Genomic DNA, 16796 nt, shown 5'->3' with positions numbered 1-16796 from the left:
GGTTATCTAGAGATTGTTTCACAGTTGTTTCTACTTAGATGTCTGTGAGGTATTTTTTTTCAGTGCTATTACATCTCAGTTTATCTCACTAATTTTAATTGTCTACAGAGTAGACTGTCTATAGCATAGAGGATTTTCCTTAGTAATAGAAATTTAGGTTAGTGTTTCTTATGGGTGAAATTACATTTCATTTATAGCAGTGAAAGTGCTCTTTTTTTTTCTAAGTTTATTTTGAGAGAGCCCTAGTGGGGAAGGAGCAGAGAGAGAGGGAGAAAGTGAATCCCAAGCATTCTCTATACTGTCAGCACGGAACCTGACATGGGGCTTGAACCCACAAACCGTGAGATCATGACCTGAATCAAGATCAAGAGTCAGACACTCAACTGAGTGACCCAGGAGCCCCAAAAGTGCTCTTTAACAAGATTTTCAAAAATACTTTTAGAAGTGTTTTAAATGTGTGTGTGTGTGTGTGTGTGTGTGTGTGTGTGTATGTGTTTTTAACATTTATTTTTGAGACAGAGAGAGAGAGACAGAGCATGAATGGGGGAGGGTCAGAGAGAGAGGGAGACACAGAATCTGAAGCAGGCTCCAGGCTCTGAGCTGCCAGCACAGAGCCTGATGCTGGGCTCGAACTTACAGACCGTGAGTTCATGACCTGAGCCGAAGTCAGATGCTTAACCGACTGAGCCACCCAGGCGCCCCTAGAAGTGTTTTAATGTGGGATCTTTATTTTCAACAGTTGGCGTGCATTTAAAATAACTACCTGAGGGGCACCTGGGTGGCTCAGTTGGTTAAGCATCTGACTTTGGCTCAGGTCATGCACTATCAGTGCAGGGCCTGCGTGGGATTCTCTCTCTCCCTCTCTCTGTGCCCCTCCCCTGCTCATGCACTCTCACTCGCTCTCTTTCTCTCTCTCATAAATAAATAAACTTTAAAAAATGAAATAAAATCACTACCTGAGGTCAGCAGTACAAACTGACTGTATTATAGCCACAGACACATTTTGTTTTACCTGTAGTTATTAAGTGGGGAGATTTCACACAGAACCTGCTCTTTGAAAAATAGAGCAGGCAGTCTTTAGCCCAAACTGACATATGTTTTCAGTGTATGGAATTCGAGTCACAGCTTGCCCTTTATCTGGGAGTAGGTACTGCCCAGATGGCACCAGCAGGCCCAGTTCACTTATTATTCTCCTGATTGTGTAAGATTTAAATTTGTTATTCCCCACAGCCTGAATGAAAGGAATATTTAACATACAAGATTGCTCATTCAACTGAATTTGTGGTATATCATTATTAATAAAGGAAGAGAAGAAAAAAAAAAAAACACATTGGTAGACCAAGACAGAAAGTAACTTTTAAAAACGCAACCAGAAGGGCGCCTGGGTGGCTTAGTCAGTTAAGTGTCCGACTTCTGCTCAGGTCATGATCTTGCGGTTCATGAGTTCGAGCCCCACGTCAGGATGTCAGGCTCTGTGCTGATAGCTCAGAGCCTAGAGCCTCCTTGGGATTCTGTGTCTCCCTCTCTCTGCCCCTCCCCTGCTTACACTCTGTCCCTCTCTCTCTCAAAAATAAACATTAAAAATTTTTTTTTTAATAAAAACACAACCGAAGAATATCACGATTGATATTAAGTAGGATTCTGCTTGTCTAAATATTGCTTTGTTAGCAGCTATGATCTACTCATTCTAAATCCTGTTTTTAGCTGTAAAATTCAGTGACTTGGATTATTTCAAGATTTGCCTTTGGTGACTATATCAAACTTATGTGGTATGTTGATATTTTTCAAAGAAATTATAATTTAGAACTGTCATAAGATCATTTACCTCAGTCCCTGTTCACGCTAGCTCACCATGCCTTCTCCTATGCCTGAGTACCTGAATGTGCACTACATTGGGGAGTCTGCTTCCAGACTGCTGTTCTTATCAATGCATTGGGCACTTTCGATTCCTTCCTTCCAGGCTCTAGGGTAAGTGTTTTAAAGTCCTTGAGTATAAATATGGTTTTATAGCACAAATATACACTAAGCAAGAACTTTTTTATTGGATGGATTTGCATTAAAGGAAGAAAATGGTATAACATTATAACTTAAAGTTTTGTTATTTATATGACAAATTATGGCAATTAGTATTATATTATTTTTTATGTAGGAACGGTATCCATGTTTCATAATTTGAGTTAATAATTCAAATGAAATGTGTGCAGTGGAGCTGATAAATCATGGCCAGCATTTGAAATAGGCCATCTTTGACCTGAAGATTGGGAGGCTGTAGGTATGTTTTGGGCTGTTGTTTCCCTCCCACCCCCTGTTTAGTGTTCATCTCAGGCATGTTAATAAGGAGCTGAATATGTTTAAAAGTAGAAAAAGTTGTTTTCCAACTGGTTACAAAAAGTGGGGAAGGGGAAGAAAATGTAAACCCCATAGTACCACTCTGATAATTTAGAAGTACCTACCACTGAGGAACATACCAATAATCTGTATTCCATCAATATTACCTAAAATTTGCCAGGCTTATTTAGATTGCTTTAAAGTAACTAGTATGAAGAGACAAAGAGACCATGGAAAAATAAGCTCATAGTTAAAAAAGTGTTTTTCTAGTCACAGGACCTTACTCACCAATATGATTTCGTAAACAATACACTTTCATATCCTATACATCTGTTCTCCCATTTGCCAAATAGGAGCAATGACTTCCCATCCTTTATTCTTAAAGAATATTTTTTAATATAACTAAGAAGCATATCTCAGTCATGACTTTAAAAAACATACATAGAGGGGCACCTGGGTGGCTCAGTCGTTTGGGCGTCCAACTTCAGCTCAGGTCATGATCTCACATCTCATGAGTTTGAGCCCCGCGTCGGGCTCTGTGCTGACAGCTTGGAGCCTGGAGCCTGCTTCCAATTCTGTGTCTCCCTCTCTCTCTCTGCTCCTCCCCTGCTCACAAGCTGTCTCTCTCTCAAAAATAAATAAAGATTTAAAAAAAAAAGCATACATAGAAACCCCACCATAATTTGGTTTATAATTTAGTGTTGGATATACCATAAGTTAAATCACAGTACTTAACTAATACAATTACATAGATTGAAAGCCGGATTTAAATGGTTAACCTTTAAAACTATTGTTAGCCCTTTCTCTCAAAATAACAGAGTTTTCAGAATTACTTCAGTCTTTTTTAACAAAAAATTAAAATATATAAATTTACATATAACACCATTGATCTTATAACACTGTTGATCTCAAGTACTTCTGTTAAATTAATTTTGATTATCCTATGGAAACATTCTCCAAATGTTAAAGAAACCAAAAATAAAGCCTGAGATTTCCAATCATAATACAATTTTATATTGGCAGCCACATTTCCCTGTGACCTGTACTGAAAATTGGTTTCAATGTAACAGCCACAGGATTCCTTGCAATTAGAATTAACCATTGGTATAGTATTTGAGGCCATTAATTGCTACAGAAACTCTTAACTATATGCATCTAGATAATTTGTAATTTGATTTAATCAGATGGAAGAAGGCTAAGTACTAATGGTGGAAAATCCTGTTGTGTGGTAATAAACACTACTCTGAATCTCCTAGAAACTGACATTCGTTGCATTTTTATTTATAGACACAAAATTTGGAAACAAAGCCCTAATTATACAGACAGAAACAGATAAGCAACATTAATCATTTTCTAAAAGTTGAGTTTGTGTTGATAACTTATTTGAATGGAAGGGAACAGTAGTTTCAAGAATCTTAAACAGTAGGTGGTTAATACTGTTTGTATTTTATAGTACTTTATGCTTTACAAGGATATTACTTTTCTGTTACAAGATTTGAAGTCTCAGTACTTACAGGAATTCAGTTGTTTTTCACTTCTGTCTGCATAATTTAGATGACTACACAGTAGTAGGTTCAGTTATGGGCACTTGGCATGATTTGTCAGCAGTCCCGTCTACCTAGATTCTTGTCATATAACCAAAAGTTCTAAACCATCACTATTTGCTATAGGAGATTTTATTTGCTGAGTAACTCAAGAAACCTTCCATTAAATGCTGAGCCTTAAAGTTGAATCTTTTTAAATCCCACTGAAACAAAGTAATGTTTACTATAGCTGTGGATTTAAAACCAGCTCTATTGCCCTATCACTGACTACTTTTCTCTAAGGACCATGCCTTCCTTTCAAACAAATGCTGCTAGGTAAAGTACAATGCCTTGGGTTTATTTGTGAAGAAGACAAATGGTTATGTTATCCCCGGGCATAAGTGACTTCCAAAGTCCTGTTACTTTATCAAAATAAATAGTGTAAACGATGATCTGATCTCTAATTATGAGTACTATGTACATATTTTAATGAACTTAACAGTATAGTACAATAGTTAGAGACAGGTACCTCTACCTATTTGTAAAAGAAGTTGACCCACTTACTGTTATGCAACCTAGTGTTTTTATTTATCAACACGGGAATTGCTTTTGGTGTACCTGATACATTAATTACTTCTGTCCAGCTCCTTTTGCTTTTCAAAGGAAAGATGTTTTGAAAATAGGTACTATTATGTGATTATAATAATCATTTGTTTTTAACTGAAGAAAGTTGACAGCAAACATGCCGTTACCATCACAAAATATTAGCTATAAATGGGGAGTCTACTGTGAAATTGCACTTTAGCATCTTACTTGCTAAAATTTGTTGTGAATTACACAAAAACATAGACTATGAACACCTGAACACCTGGATTCAAATGCTGGATTTATTTATCTGCTAGCTTTGCTACTTAATTAACAGCTCCATTTCTACACCTGTAAATTAGAAGCAGAAATGCTTTCTTGCTGGATAGGCTACTTAGCTGAGAATGATGAATGTAAATTACCTGACCCAGTACTTTGCAATACTGCTACAAAGTAGATTATCAGTGCTCATTTTCCATTGTTCTTTCAGGAACCTTCCTTTTAATTTTTTTTTTTTTTTTTTTTTTTTTTCAACGTTTATTTATTTTTGGGACAGAGAGAGAGACAGAGCATGAACGGGGGAGGGCCAGAGAGAGAGGGAGACACAGAATGGGAAACAGGCTCCAGGCTCTGAGCCATCAGCCCAGAGCCCGACGCGGGGCTCGAACTCACGGACCGCGAGATCGTGACCTGGCTGAAGTCGGACGCTTAACCGACTGCGCCACCCAGGCGCCCCACGGGAACCTTCCTTTTAAAGAGGACTTGCTGTTTTCCTTTCCTAATGAACTTTCTGAAAACGTATTTGAAAAGCATGGCTAACTATAATACAAGGATATTTTGGGTTTTGTTTGGATGGAGATGTAAATATAGATATCTTTCCAGAATTAATCTCCATATTTAGCTCTTTTACTTTTCCTTTGGAAACAAAATAATGTGGCTTATTTCTCAGTTGCCACTTTTCATCATTTTTCCCTTAAGGTATTCAAAACAATTTTGTTATTTCTCACCCTCTGCAAAGTTACTCCTTAACCTTTTCTCTGAATCTCCTACGACAATGTCAAAGTACTTTCTTAGTAGTAGGTGTAGCACAGGCCAGTAAGAGCTTTGATTTTTTTTTTTTTTTTTTTTTTTTTTTTTTTTTTGTCTGTTGGCTGTATTCATTTTCCTTTCTTGTGTCCACTAATTACTTTGGTTAACTGTTTCCTCTTGGAAACTTCAGAATCAGGCACACTTGGTGACTCAGTCAGTTAAGCATCCAACTCCACATGGCATGTGGGATCAACCCCCCTATTGGGCTCTGCTGAGAGCACAGAGCCTCCTTGGGATTCTCTCCCTGTCTTTCTGCCCCTCCCCCACATGCACTCTCTCACAAAATAAATATTTAAAAAATAAATAAAGATAAAACTTCAGGGGGTGCCTGGGTAGCTCTGTTGGTTAAGCATCAGACTCTTGATTTCAGCTCAGGTCATAATGTCATGGTTCGTGGGATCAAGATCAAGCCTCATGTCAGGCTCTGTGCTAACAGCACAGAGCCTGGTTGGGATTCTTTCCCTCTCTCAAAATCAATAAATGAACAAAAAAATAAATACCGGAGTATAGAAACATAAAGTAAAATTTCATTCTCCAGAGATAACTAACCCCAATATTAACAGTTTGGCATCCTACTGCATCTTTTCCGTGCGGAAATAATAATCATATATATACTTACATATCATATTCTTTGCCTTTCTTTTTACACTTAGATGATGGATTTCTTCCTATGTCAACACATGTAAATTTATTCTTAGTGGTTGCCTAGTATTCCCTTTTACAGGATTTATTATTTACGTACTTATTCCTTATTAGTAGACATTTAGGTTCTTGCTTGTTTTCTTTGTTATTCTATCCACTGCTACAATAAGCATTGTTGCATTGTATGTATACTTTTGCCTACTTTGAGTAGTTCTATAAAATATGTTCTTACAAAAGGAGTTGCTGAGTCGAAGAGGTTGCTGAACCTATAGAAAAATAGGTTCTATTTTTTTGAAAGATAGGTACTATTAAATTGTCCTCCAAAAAGATGTTGAGCCAGTTAATACATCAGCAGTGCTTGTGTGAGAATGAATTCTTATTTTCTCACACCCTCCTCAATTCTGGATTTTTATCCTTGTTTTCTGATACATGAAAATAGTATTTTGTTCTCTTTTATTTTGTTCGATTTTAAGATTGAAATTTTACATCATTTTTTATATGGACATTTGAAAATACTGATTTTCTTTTTATTTAAACTTCACTTTCAAATAAATTTTGATTTGCAAAACAAATTGGCACTGCCCTACATGTTTTTGCTTTTTAAGTTCTTTCCCAGCTTTCTCTACTCACATGTCAGCCCTTCAGACAGACCTTCTCTAGCCACCTTATCTGAACACTCCCCATTTTTTGATGCATCATCCTATTATAATGAGAATTTTTATTACCTGAAACTAACTTAATATGTGTATAACTATATGCATGTGTGTATAATATTTATATAAAATATGTGAAATAATATTTCTTTACTATGTTTATCTTTTTCGTGGAGACAGACTTAATCCATCCTATGTATTGCTATTTTTCCAGTGCCTTGAATACTACCTGGCATATACTTTATTTTATGCCCTACTCACCTAACTCTGAAGTTTGCATCTTGTAGTAATTGAGCAGGGTGTAGGACATACAGTGTCTCTTCATTTTATATAGTTAAGCAGCTGAGACCTGAGAATCTTATTAGCGAGATTTCAAATGGATAATCAGTGGATGATGTAGGTTTAAAAACCTTGGTTGACTTCTATTCCAATATTTTTTTCTACTCCCTCATGCTCTTGAAATTTCTTATTCAGAAGTTCAGGAAAGGACCTTATTTTCATTATTCCTAGTAAAATCCTCATTATCTCATTTAAAAAAAAAGTTGCAGTTGGGGGGCACCTGGGTGGCTCAGTCAGTAAGCGTCCAACTTTGGCTCAGGTCATGATCTTGTGGTTTGTGAGTTTGAGCCCCGCGTCAGGCCCTGTGCTGACAGTTCAGAGCCTGGAGCCTGCTTTCGGATTCTTTGTCTCCCTCTCTCTCTCTGCTCCTCCCCCACTCACACTCTGTCTCTCTCTCACAAATAAATAAATACTAAAAAAAATTTGTTTTTAAGTAAATAAAACTAAATTAAAAATAAAAAAATTTTTTAACATTTATTTATTTTTGAGAGACAGAGAGACAGAGCATGAGCAGGCACCCCTAGGTATCTCATTTATAGGGATACTAATATCCTATCTGAAACAAACAGAACAAACCATTTCTCCCAGGAAGTTGGTTGCTTACCTATCATCAAATCATTCTAGTTACCCTTACATAAAAAAGCACTTACCTGAATTTAAACCGAAAGAAAACTTGGGAGAGTTTTTAAATGTATGCTTTTGCTTTTAATATTTTTTAAAATAATCTATATTCCATCTGTTTCCATGAAATGTGGGATTAAAGCCCTAACTTTTAGTTTGCAATACTACCTACAACTGTTCTTATACACTGGCTGATTAATTAGTAAGCTAGCTAATATTTAAATTTATAAGCCTTCCTCATCAGTTGCTATTCATTATGTAAGACAGAATTGACCAGGTCCATGCCCAATTGGTCCTTCTAGAATAATTTTAGTTAAGTAATATTTTATTTTTATTTTTATTTATTTTTTTTTTTCAACGTTTATTTATTTTTGGGACAGAGAGAGACAGAGCATGAACGGGGGAGGGGCAGAGAGAGAGGGAGACACAGAATCGGAAACAGGCTCCAGGCTCCGAGCCATCAGCCCAGAGCCTGACGCGGGGCTCGAACTCACGGACCGCGAGATCGTGACCTGGCTGAAGTCGGGCGCTTAACCGACTGCGCCACCCAGGCGCCCCAGTAATATTTTATTTTTAAATAGATGAATCAGTTGTAAAGTTTATAAAATACATATTAATATCTGATATGTGTTGTGTTTGTTTTAATAGGCAAGAAAATAGCATATCTTTGGTGAAAGCGTATTGGAATGAACTTTTTACTCTTGGTCTTGCCCAGTGCTGGCAAGTGATGAATGTGGCAACTATATTAGCAACGTTTGTCAATTGTCTTCACGGTAGCCTTCAGCAAGGTAAGGAGCATTTTATTTATTTCCTTTTCTAGGAGATAAGAGGAGGGGAGAACATCAGTTTTATAAAGTAGAAGTTAAATATCTGATTAATGTTTTAGGTACCAGCACCCTTTTTGCTTGAGATAATTTCTACATTTTGATAAATTCATCCATTAATCACCCAAAAATACTTTCAAATCAGCACAACAAAATTGTTCATTGGGATATATTCTCTCACTTAAACAGTCCCAGAACAATCTTGACTCTCTTTCCTTTTCTTGATGCCAAGATGATTACAGCTTTCATTTATTTGAGGAGATAGGCAGTCATTGATTTACAAATGTTTAACTTCAGGTTGGCTTGTGACTAACCACAAGCGTGCCCCATCCTCAAATGGGAAGAACTGCTTTTTGAATTCAGGAATAATTTACAAATTGGGAGTCATGTGATATTTCCTTAGCATGTTTTACATTATTTTTATTTAGTTATTTTTTTTTGAGTGCCAACTCTTTTGTGTGTGTGTACTTTTTGTTTTTTAATTTTTATTTTTTAGTTTTTAAAATTTACATCCAAATTAGCATATAGTGCAACAATGATTTCAGGAATAGATTCCTTAGTGCCCCTTACCTATTTAGCCCATCCCCCCTCCCACAATCCCTCCAGTAACCCTCAGTTTGTTCTCCATATTTATGAGTCTCTTCTGTTTTGTCCCCCTCCCTGTTTTTATATTATTTTTGTTTCCCCTCCCTTATGTTCATCTGTTTTGTCTCTTAAAGTCCTCATATGAGTGAAGTCATATGGTTTTTGTCTTTCCCTGACTAATTTCACTTAGCATAATACCCTCCAGTTCCATCTACATAGTTGCAAATGGCAAGATTTCGTTCTTTTTGATTGCCGAGTAATACTCCATTGTATATATATATGCCACATTTTCTTTTTTTTTTTTTTTAATTTTTTTTTCAATGTTTATTTATTTTTGGGACAGAGAGAGACAGAGCATGAACGGGGAGGGGCAGAGAGAGAGGGAGACACAGAATCGGAAACAGGCTCCAGGCTCTGAGCCATCAGCCCAGAGCCTGACGCGGGGCTCGAACTCCCGGACCGTGAGATCGTGACCTGGCTGAAGTCGGACGCTTAACCGACTGCGCCACCCAGGCGCCCCAATGCCACATTTTCTTTATCCATTCATCCATCGATGGACATTTGGGCTCTTTCCATACTTTGGCTGTTGTTGATAGTTCTGCTATAAACATGGGGGTGCATGTGTCCCTTCAAAACAGCACACCTGTATCCCATGGATAAATGCCTAGTAGTGCAATTGCTGGGTCGTAGGGTAGTTCTATTTTTAGTTTTTTGAGGAACCTCCATACTCTTTTCCAGAGTGGCTGCAGCAGCTTGCATTCCCATACATTATTTTTAAGTCATCTTCCATTTCCTGTTTGAGGGCAGAAAAATCACCTTAATGTCATCAACAGTAGATCCTGCTAGAAGGTAGCACTACATTCCTATCTTACTTATGGACTCCTGGTCTTGATTCATTTCTCATGAATTTGTAATGAGTTATACACAGCCTACTTTCACTAAAGCTATGGTTGACTAATCAGATGTGTTTTAAACACTATAAATTTTTTTTTTTTTTTAATTTTTTTTTTTCAACGTTTATTTATTTTTGGGACAGAGAGAGACAGAGCATGAATGGGGGAGGGGCAGAGAGAGAGGGAGACACAGAATCGGAAACAGGCTCCAGGCTCTGAGCCGTCAGCCCAGAGCCCGACGCGGGGCTCGAACTCCCGGACCGCGAGATTGTGACCTGGCTGAAGTCGGACGCTTAACCGACTGCGCCACCCAGGCGCCCCTAAACACTATAAATTTTAAAAGTTCTTATAAAACTATTCAACTTTTCTTTTGGTCTTGGTAGTGTTTTTTGCTAAGTATTTGTTTCTACTTTAGTAGTGTTGGTAACTTTTAAAAACTCTAAGCTTAAATTAAATCTTGTTATCAAGATCTGAATCTTGTAGGCCAGTTTTTCAGGAGGTTATCTTTACAGCTTATCTTCTCAAAGATGTATCTTGAAAGGAAACACTAAATTTGTTGAGGTTTTTGTTTTGTTTACTAACAGCTTGTTTTTTTCTTGAATGAGCACTATCTGAAGATCATTAATTAGTTTCATCTTTGCAGTGATACAGAATTTTAAACATTTATAGATTGGCTGTATTCAAAACTGGAAATTATTGAGAAAGAAATGTCTTGGGTAAAAATAGATATACATTTTAGCCAAAAACTAGAAGTTTTTGTCTGTTTGTTTTTAATTAAAGATAAAATGTCAACAGAAAGAAGAAAATTATTGATGGAGCACATCTTTAAACTACAGGAGTTCTGCAACAGCATGGTTAAACTCTGCATTGATGGATATGAATATGCCTACCTGAAGGCAATAGTACTCTTCAGTCCAGGTACTACATAAACATTTACTTCTTATTTACCATACAGTGGCTGGGGGTATGGGGAAATGGGAACCCTCATACATTGCTGATGGGAATGTAAAATGATGCAGTTAAAGTGGAAACAGCCCAAGTGTCCATCAACGAATGAATAAACAAAATGTAACATCTACATATCCACATACAGCAGAATATCATTGCGCCATTAAAAGGAATGAAATTCTGACACATGCTACACCATGGTTGAAAACAGTATCCTAAGTGAAAGAGGCCAGTTATAAAAGATCACATTTTATATGATTCCATTTCTATGAAATGTCTAGAATAAGCAAGTCTGTAGAGACATAAAATAGATTGGTGGTTACCAGGGACTAAGGAGCGAGGAGCATGGAAAGTGACTACTAACAGGCACAGAGTTTCTTTTGGGGTAACAAAAATCTAAAGTGTTCTAAATGTTTTGGGATGATGGTTGCGTAACTGTGAATATACTAAAAACTATTGAATTATACACTTTAAATCAGTGAATTTTATGGATGTTAGACATTTATCTAAGTATGAGAAAGAAAGTTGAAGAAATCATCGAAATGACATAGTTATGGTCACATCAGCATTTGAATTCTTCGGCATATTTTGCTAGGCATCGCTAATAGACAAATGAAAGATGAGTATTGTTTTGTTAATGGGTTAAACTTCTAAACATCTGATTAGAGTTACCAACAGGTAGAAAAATGTCTCCTGTTTTCCTGACAGTTTGTAGCTTTCACATATGGTAAAATGACAGTAAGTTCAATGATCAATTTCTGAATAAGGAAAATTGACTGTTCTTTTAGACTCTGTTTTTTATTTTGGTATGTATTTCTGTTCCTGTGCATCATAATAAAATTATCTGAGAAAACCTGCTTTTTACACTCAGTGATTCCAATAAGATGATTAAAGCTTTTTTTTTTTTTAACCGTTTCTTATAATGTTTCACGTAAGTTAATAATATATATCTACATTTTAATCACAACCAATTTGCCACCTTCATTTTCCTTAAATTTGAGAGAACACAGATTTGATACAATGTAATTTTATTTTATTAAATATTCTCAATATTTTTTTTTTTATTTATTTTGAGGGAGAGAGCACATGCGGGAGGGGCAGAGAGAGAATCCTAAGCAGGTTCTACACACTGTCAGCACAGAGCCTGATGTAGGGCTCACACTCACAAACCTTGAGAACATGACCTGAGCCAAAACCAGGAGTCAGACACTTAACTGACTGAGCCACCCAGGTGCCCCACTCTGTACCTTACTAAATGAGCATTTAGAAGTAGGGTAACAATATATTCTTCGATGTTTCAGATCATCCAGGCCTAGAAAACATGGAACAAATTGAGAAATTTCAGGAAAAGGCATATGTGGAATTCCAAGATTATATAACCAAAACATACCCAGATGACACCTACAGGTATCTACAAGTTAAATTAGTTAATTAAATACATCCTAAAATTTTTTGTGAATCTGTTATTTTTTTTTTCCATCCCAAGAGTAATTCAGTGTTTTGGTCACCATGGACCTTTGAAATAGCTAATGCTTTTAAAAGCAATAGTGCATTGTTGTGAGTGATTAACAGGTAGTATTTCACACAATTCTTACAATGCTATAAGGAAACTGAAGAGAGAGGTTAAATAACTTACTCAAGGTTACACATAAATGGCAGGGCCTGCCTGTGAACCCAGGTTGTATAACTCTAGTGCCCAAACTCTGTTTTCTTCAACTGAAATAAGGGATTTTATTAGTAAAAGGGAAAAAATAGGAATGAATGAATAAAAACACCATTCGGCTATTTTATAGGTAATTTAGAAATTTGGTTTATGATATTTCTACCAAGGTATTTCTTGATAACGTCCTTTGAAAAAAATTTTTGGAAGATCCAACTCCGTTTTTGAAGAGGAAACCATCTTGGAGAGTAGTAGTGAAGCACATGGCTTTCAGAGCCAGAATACCAGGCAGGGTTTGACTCTTGACCCTAGCTGTGTGACCTTGGGCAAGTTATTCAACTTCTGTGTTTCAGTTTCTCTATTAAATGTAGACAGTACCCACATTTTACAATTGGTATAGTGGTTGAATCAGTTCATATATGTAAATAGCCTAGGACAGTGCCTACTACATAGTATGTTACATATATAGTATACATCTATGTAATATATAGTATATATATTTATAGTAAGGGCTATATAAATGTGTTTACTAATATTATTCTTAATTTTACATGCTTCAAACTAATAAAAGAATGTTTTGCATAAAATAATTTTTTACAGGGGTGCCTGGGTGGCTTAGTTGGTTAAGTGTCCAACTTCAGCTCGGGTCATGATCTTGCGGTCCAGGGTTCAAGCCCCACATCAGACTCTGCTGACAGCTCAGAGCCTGGAGCTTGCTTCGGAGTCTGTGTATCCCTCTCTCTCTGCGCCTCTTCCACTTGTGCTCTGTCTCTCAAAAATAGACATTTTTAAAAAATAAAATAACATTAAAGATAGTATGTAATAGATTTATAAGCCAGTTCCACCTTGAAAATCAGCCTTAGTTTATCTAACCGGTTTTCCTACCCTGCTTCCTACCAGCTTTATTGCTGCAGCTCAGCTGTTGGGAACAAACAGGAACTGAGTAATTTGAGGAGGAGAGTATTGGCTACAGGAAGGTGACTTAATCGTGGTTTCAGTTGGTCTCAAATGTTTGGGTACAAGACCTTAGACTATGGGCGGGATAAACATACCCAAGATTTTTGGAATGGTTTTTATTGTTGTTGTTGGTTTTGTTGTGATTGCTTTCAGTTTTTTAATGTTTCAAAACTTATTTTATACCTCATTATACAAATTAAATTGTTCCTCCTCTTTGACATATAGTTTTTGCTGACCTCTCTTCCATTAGGTTCCAGGTGCTTTGACTGATCGCTGGAACTCTTTCTCAGTTTCTTACATTCTGATTTATTTAAAAATAATAAATTATCAGAGCACCTGGGTGGTTTGGTCAGTTAAGTGTCTGACTCTTGATTTCAGTTCAGGTCATGATCTCACAGTCAGGAGATCAAGCCACACATGGGGCTCTGTGCTGACAGCACAGAGCCTGCTTGGGATTCTCTCTCTCTCCCTCTCTCTCTGCCCCTCCCCCACTTACATGCATATGCTCTCTCTCAAAAATAGACTTAAAAATAATAATAAATTAGCAGCAGTTTTCAACTTATAATATGCCTTCATGCAAGGTATGGGCCTGCCTTTAAGATCCTCAATAGCATAGAAACTGGCAGGGATCGTTTCATTAATCTTCATCATAACACAGAGAGATGGCTAACACACATTCACAGAGGTAGGGGAGCAGGTGAATTAAGATTTGAACCCAGTGGTCTTGATTCCATATTCTGTGCTCTTCCCAGTAGTAACTGTTGCCTGCTCTACCATTTCCATTTGTCTTTTTAATTACCATTGAGCCCCGTGTGTCCTCATAACACAAAATATTGTTGTTCTTATAACCTCAACTGAGTTTCTAAGCCACTTTTTTTTTTAAGTTTATTTATTTTGAGAGAGAACATGCACATGGAGGGGAGGGGCAGAGAAAGAGGGAGAGACAGAATACCAAGCAGGCTCTGTACTGTCAGCACAGAGCCCAATGTGGGGCTCAATCCCATGAACTGTGAGATCACGACCTGAGCCGAGATCAAGAGTTGGATGCTTAACCCACCGAGCCACCCAGGTGCCCCAAGTTTCTAAGCCATCCTTAAATGTATAATGTGATCTGTGTTTTAATAACTTAGTTCCATGGTCCATATGACCAAGTGGAGGCAACACAGTGTAGCAGTTAAGAGCAAGGCTTTCCAGTGAAGTCTGTCAGACTGCACTTATAGCCAGATGATTGTCATGTATTCTGAGGCTTGAGAATACTTAAGTTTTGTTTTGTTTTAATTTTATTCATTTTTGAGAAAGAGGACAGAGCATGAGCAGGGATGGGGAAGAGCGAGGGAGATACAGAATTCAAAGCAGGCTTCAAGTTGTCAGCACAAAGCCTGACGCAGGGCTCGAACTCACAAACCGTGAGATCATGACTTGAGCTAAAGTCGGACACTTAAACCAATTGAGCCACCCAGGCACCCCGAGAATAAGTTTTTATTTAAGTTTTATTTTAAGTTTTTTATTTTAAGTTATTTAAGTTTTTATTTTATTTAAGTTTTTATTTTAACTGGTGAAAATTAGATCTTTATTAAATTAGACTTCAACCAGGTACATGCAGAAATTGCTCCTAGTTTTCTACTAAATCTCTTTTTTATTTACCCCTTGTTTTTTCCTTCCCCTTTATTTTTCAGGTTGTCCAGACTACTACTTAGATTACCAGCTTTGCGATTGATGAATGCTACTATCACTGAAGAATTGTTTTTCAAAGGCCTCATTGGCAATGTACGAATTGACAGTGTCATCCCACATATTTTAAAAATGGAACCTGCAGATTATAACTCACAAATAATTGGTCACAGCATTTGAAATCTGAGATATCAGTGTAAACTTACTGTTCTTTCCTGGAACACAAAATGACACCAAATTAAACTAGTTACTTCCAGGGTATCTGGAAATTTTGACTTTAAAGAGTAACCAAAAACCAAGGTGTTTTTATTTTAACTTCTTAAGAATTTTTGAAGTGACTGGGCAGGTATCAGGAATCAGAATTTCCTTTCCTGCCTTATTTAAGTGAATAAGAAATATTATGAATTTATTCTTGGTTAAGAGGACACCTTAAGCTGTCACTTCTTGGCATCTACACTAAGATCTCTTATTATATTTTATCTTATAAAACAAATAAATTAGTCTTTTTTTTTTCCAGAATTGTGTTCTATTCATATTTTTCATTATGAACTAGTACAAACACTTAATTGTCAGAAATACCTAAGGAGGATTTCCTTGCATTTTACTCTTAATATATAATCTGTTTTAATTACCACATAAAAGAAGATTCTTTTATTCTCAGTGGCATAATGATAACATTAGAACCATAGGAAATAATAACTGAATATATATATTTTTTGTCTTTTGTAAATATTATGGTACCTTTAGCATATACCACTCTCATTGCTGGCAATGAGACATAGGCCATTTATGATCTCAAGACTTTTTTTAGTGTTGTATGTTATTAGTTACAAGCACTTTTTATTTATGTATGTAGCAGAAAATTGTTTTTGAGAATGAGGTAGGGTTCATGTTTTAATATTTTTGATTTACTGCTATGTTTTAAAGTAGTAGAGACTGAGCCCCAAATGTTTCAGTATTTCAAATTGGATATTAAAATTATTGCTTTTCCATTCCACAAACGGCATTTGACTTCTCTCCCTCTTTCCTGACCTGCATTATAACTTCCTGACCCTTCCATGAGTTTTAGCCAGTTTCTTTTAGGGCCTTAGAAATACCCAATTTGTTAAATAATGGATTTCTCATAGCCAATCTGTGTTTTCAAGGTGAGTTAAACAATTATTTTAAAGCAAATTGGTAATTTTCAAAAATTTACGTTTTTTAACATGTAAAGGAATATGCACTGATATTTGATATTTCACCCTAAAGGAGGGAAAGCTATTTTAACAAGAGTATGCACATCAACCTGAAGCCTTGTTGCCACAACAAAACCATTTTAGACTCCCTGGATGCCTTCCACAGTAATGTTTTCCTCAGCAAACCTGATTAACTGTTAAATCTTTCCTTGCTCTGATTGTCATAATGAATTTTGGTTTATCTATTTGTTGATTTTTTAAAAATATGGAGATTTTATTGCACTCAGAGTACATTTTTATAAA

General features: G+C 36.4%; 1 protein-coding gene across 5 annotated transcripts in view; it reads left to right on the top strand.

Moving 5' to 3' along the window:
* NR2C1 (nuclear receptor subfamily 2 group C member 1) overlaps positions 1 to 15837 on the top strand; it is a 46759-nt gene extending 30922 nt beyond the window's left edge. For 3 of the 5 annotated variants that reach the window (XM_047066005.1, XM_047066001.1, XM_047066003.1), the window contains 5 exons: positions 1847 to 1968; positions 8429 to 8568; positions 10863 to 11000; positions 12332 to 12437; positions 15324 to 15837. In XM_047066005.1, the coding sequence (XP_046921961.1) occupies positions 1847 to 1968; positions 8429 to 8568; positions 10863 to 11000; positions 12332 to 12437; positions 15324 to 15498 (681 nt within the window). In that variant the 3' untranslated portion in view covers positions 15499 to 15837. The remainder of the gene's footprint in view (positions 1 to 1846; positions 1969 to 8428; positions 8569 to 10862; positions 11001 to 12331; positions 12438 to 15323) is intronic. The other 2 variants (XM_047066004.1, XM_047066006.1) reach the window with 2 other exon arrangements.
* Positions 15838 to 16796: the final 959 nt, after the last annotated feature.

Source organism: Lynx rufus, unplaced genomic scaffold (genome assembly GCF_022079265.1).
Source record: "Lynx rufus isolate CCGP_SWC_20201006 ecotype Redwood Valley unplaced genomic scaffold, mLynRuf1.p SCAF_7, whole genome shotgun sequence".
Classification (NCBI taxonomy): Eukaryota; Metazoa; Chordata; class Mammalia; order Carnivora; family Felidae; genus Lynx; species Lynx rufus.
Note: the sequence above shows the minus strand (reverse complement) of the source record. Positions and strands in the feature narration are given on the sequence as shown.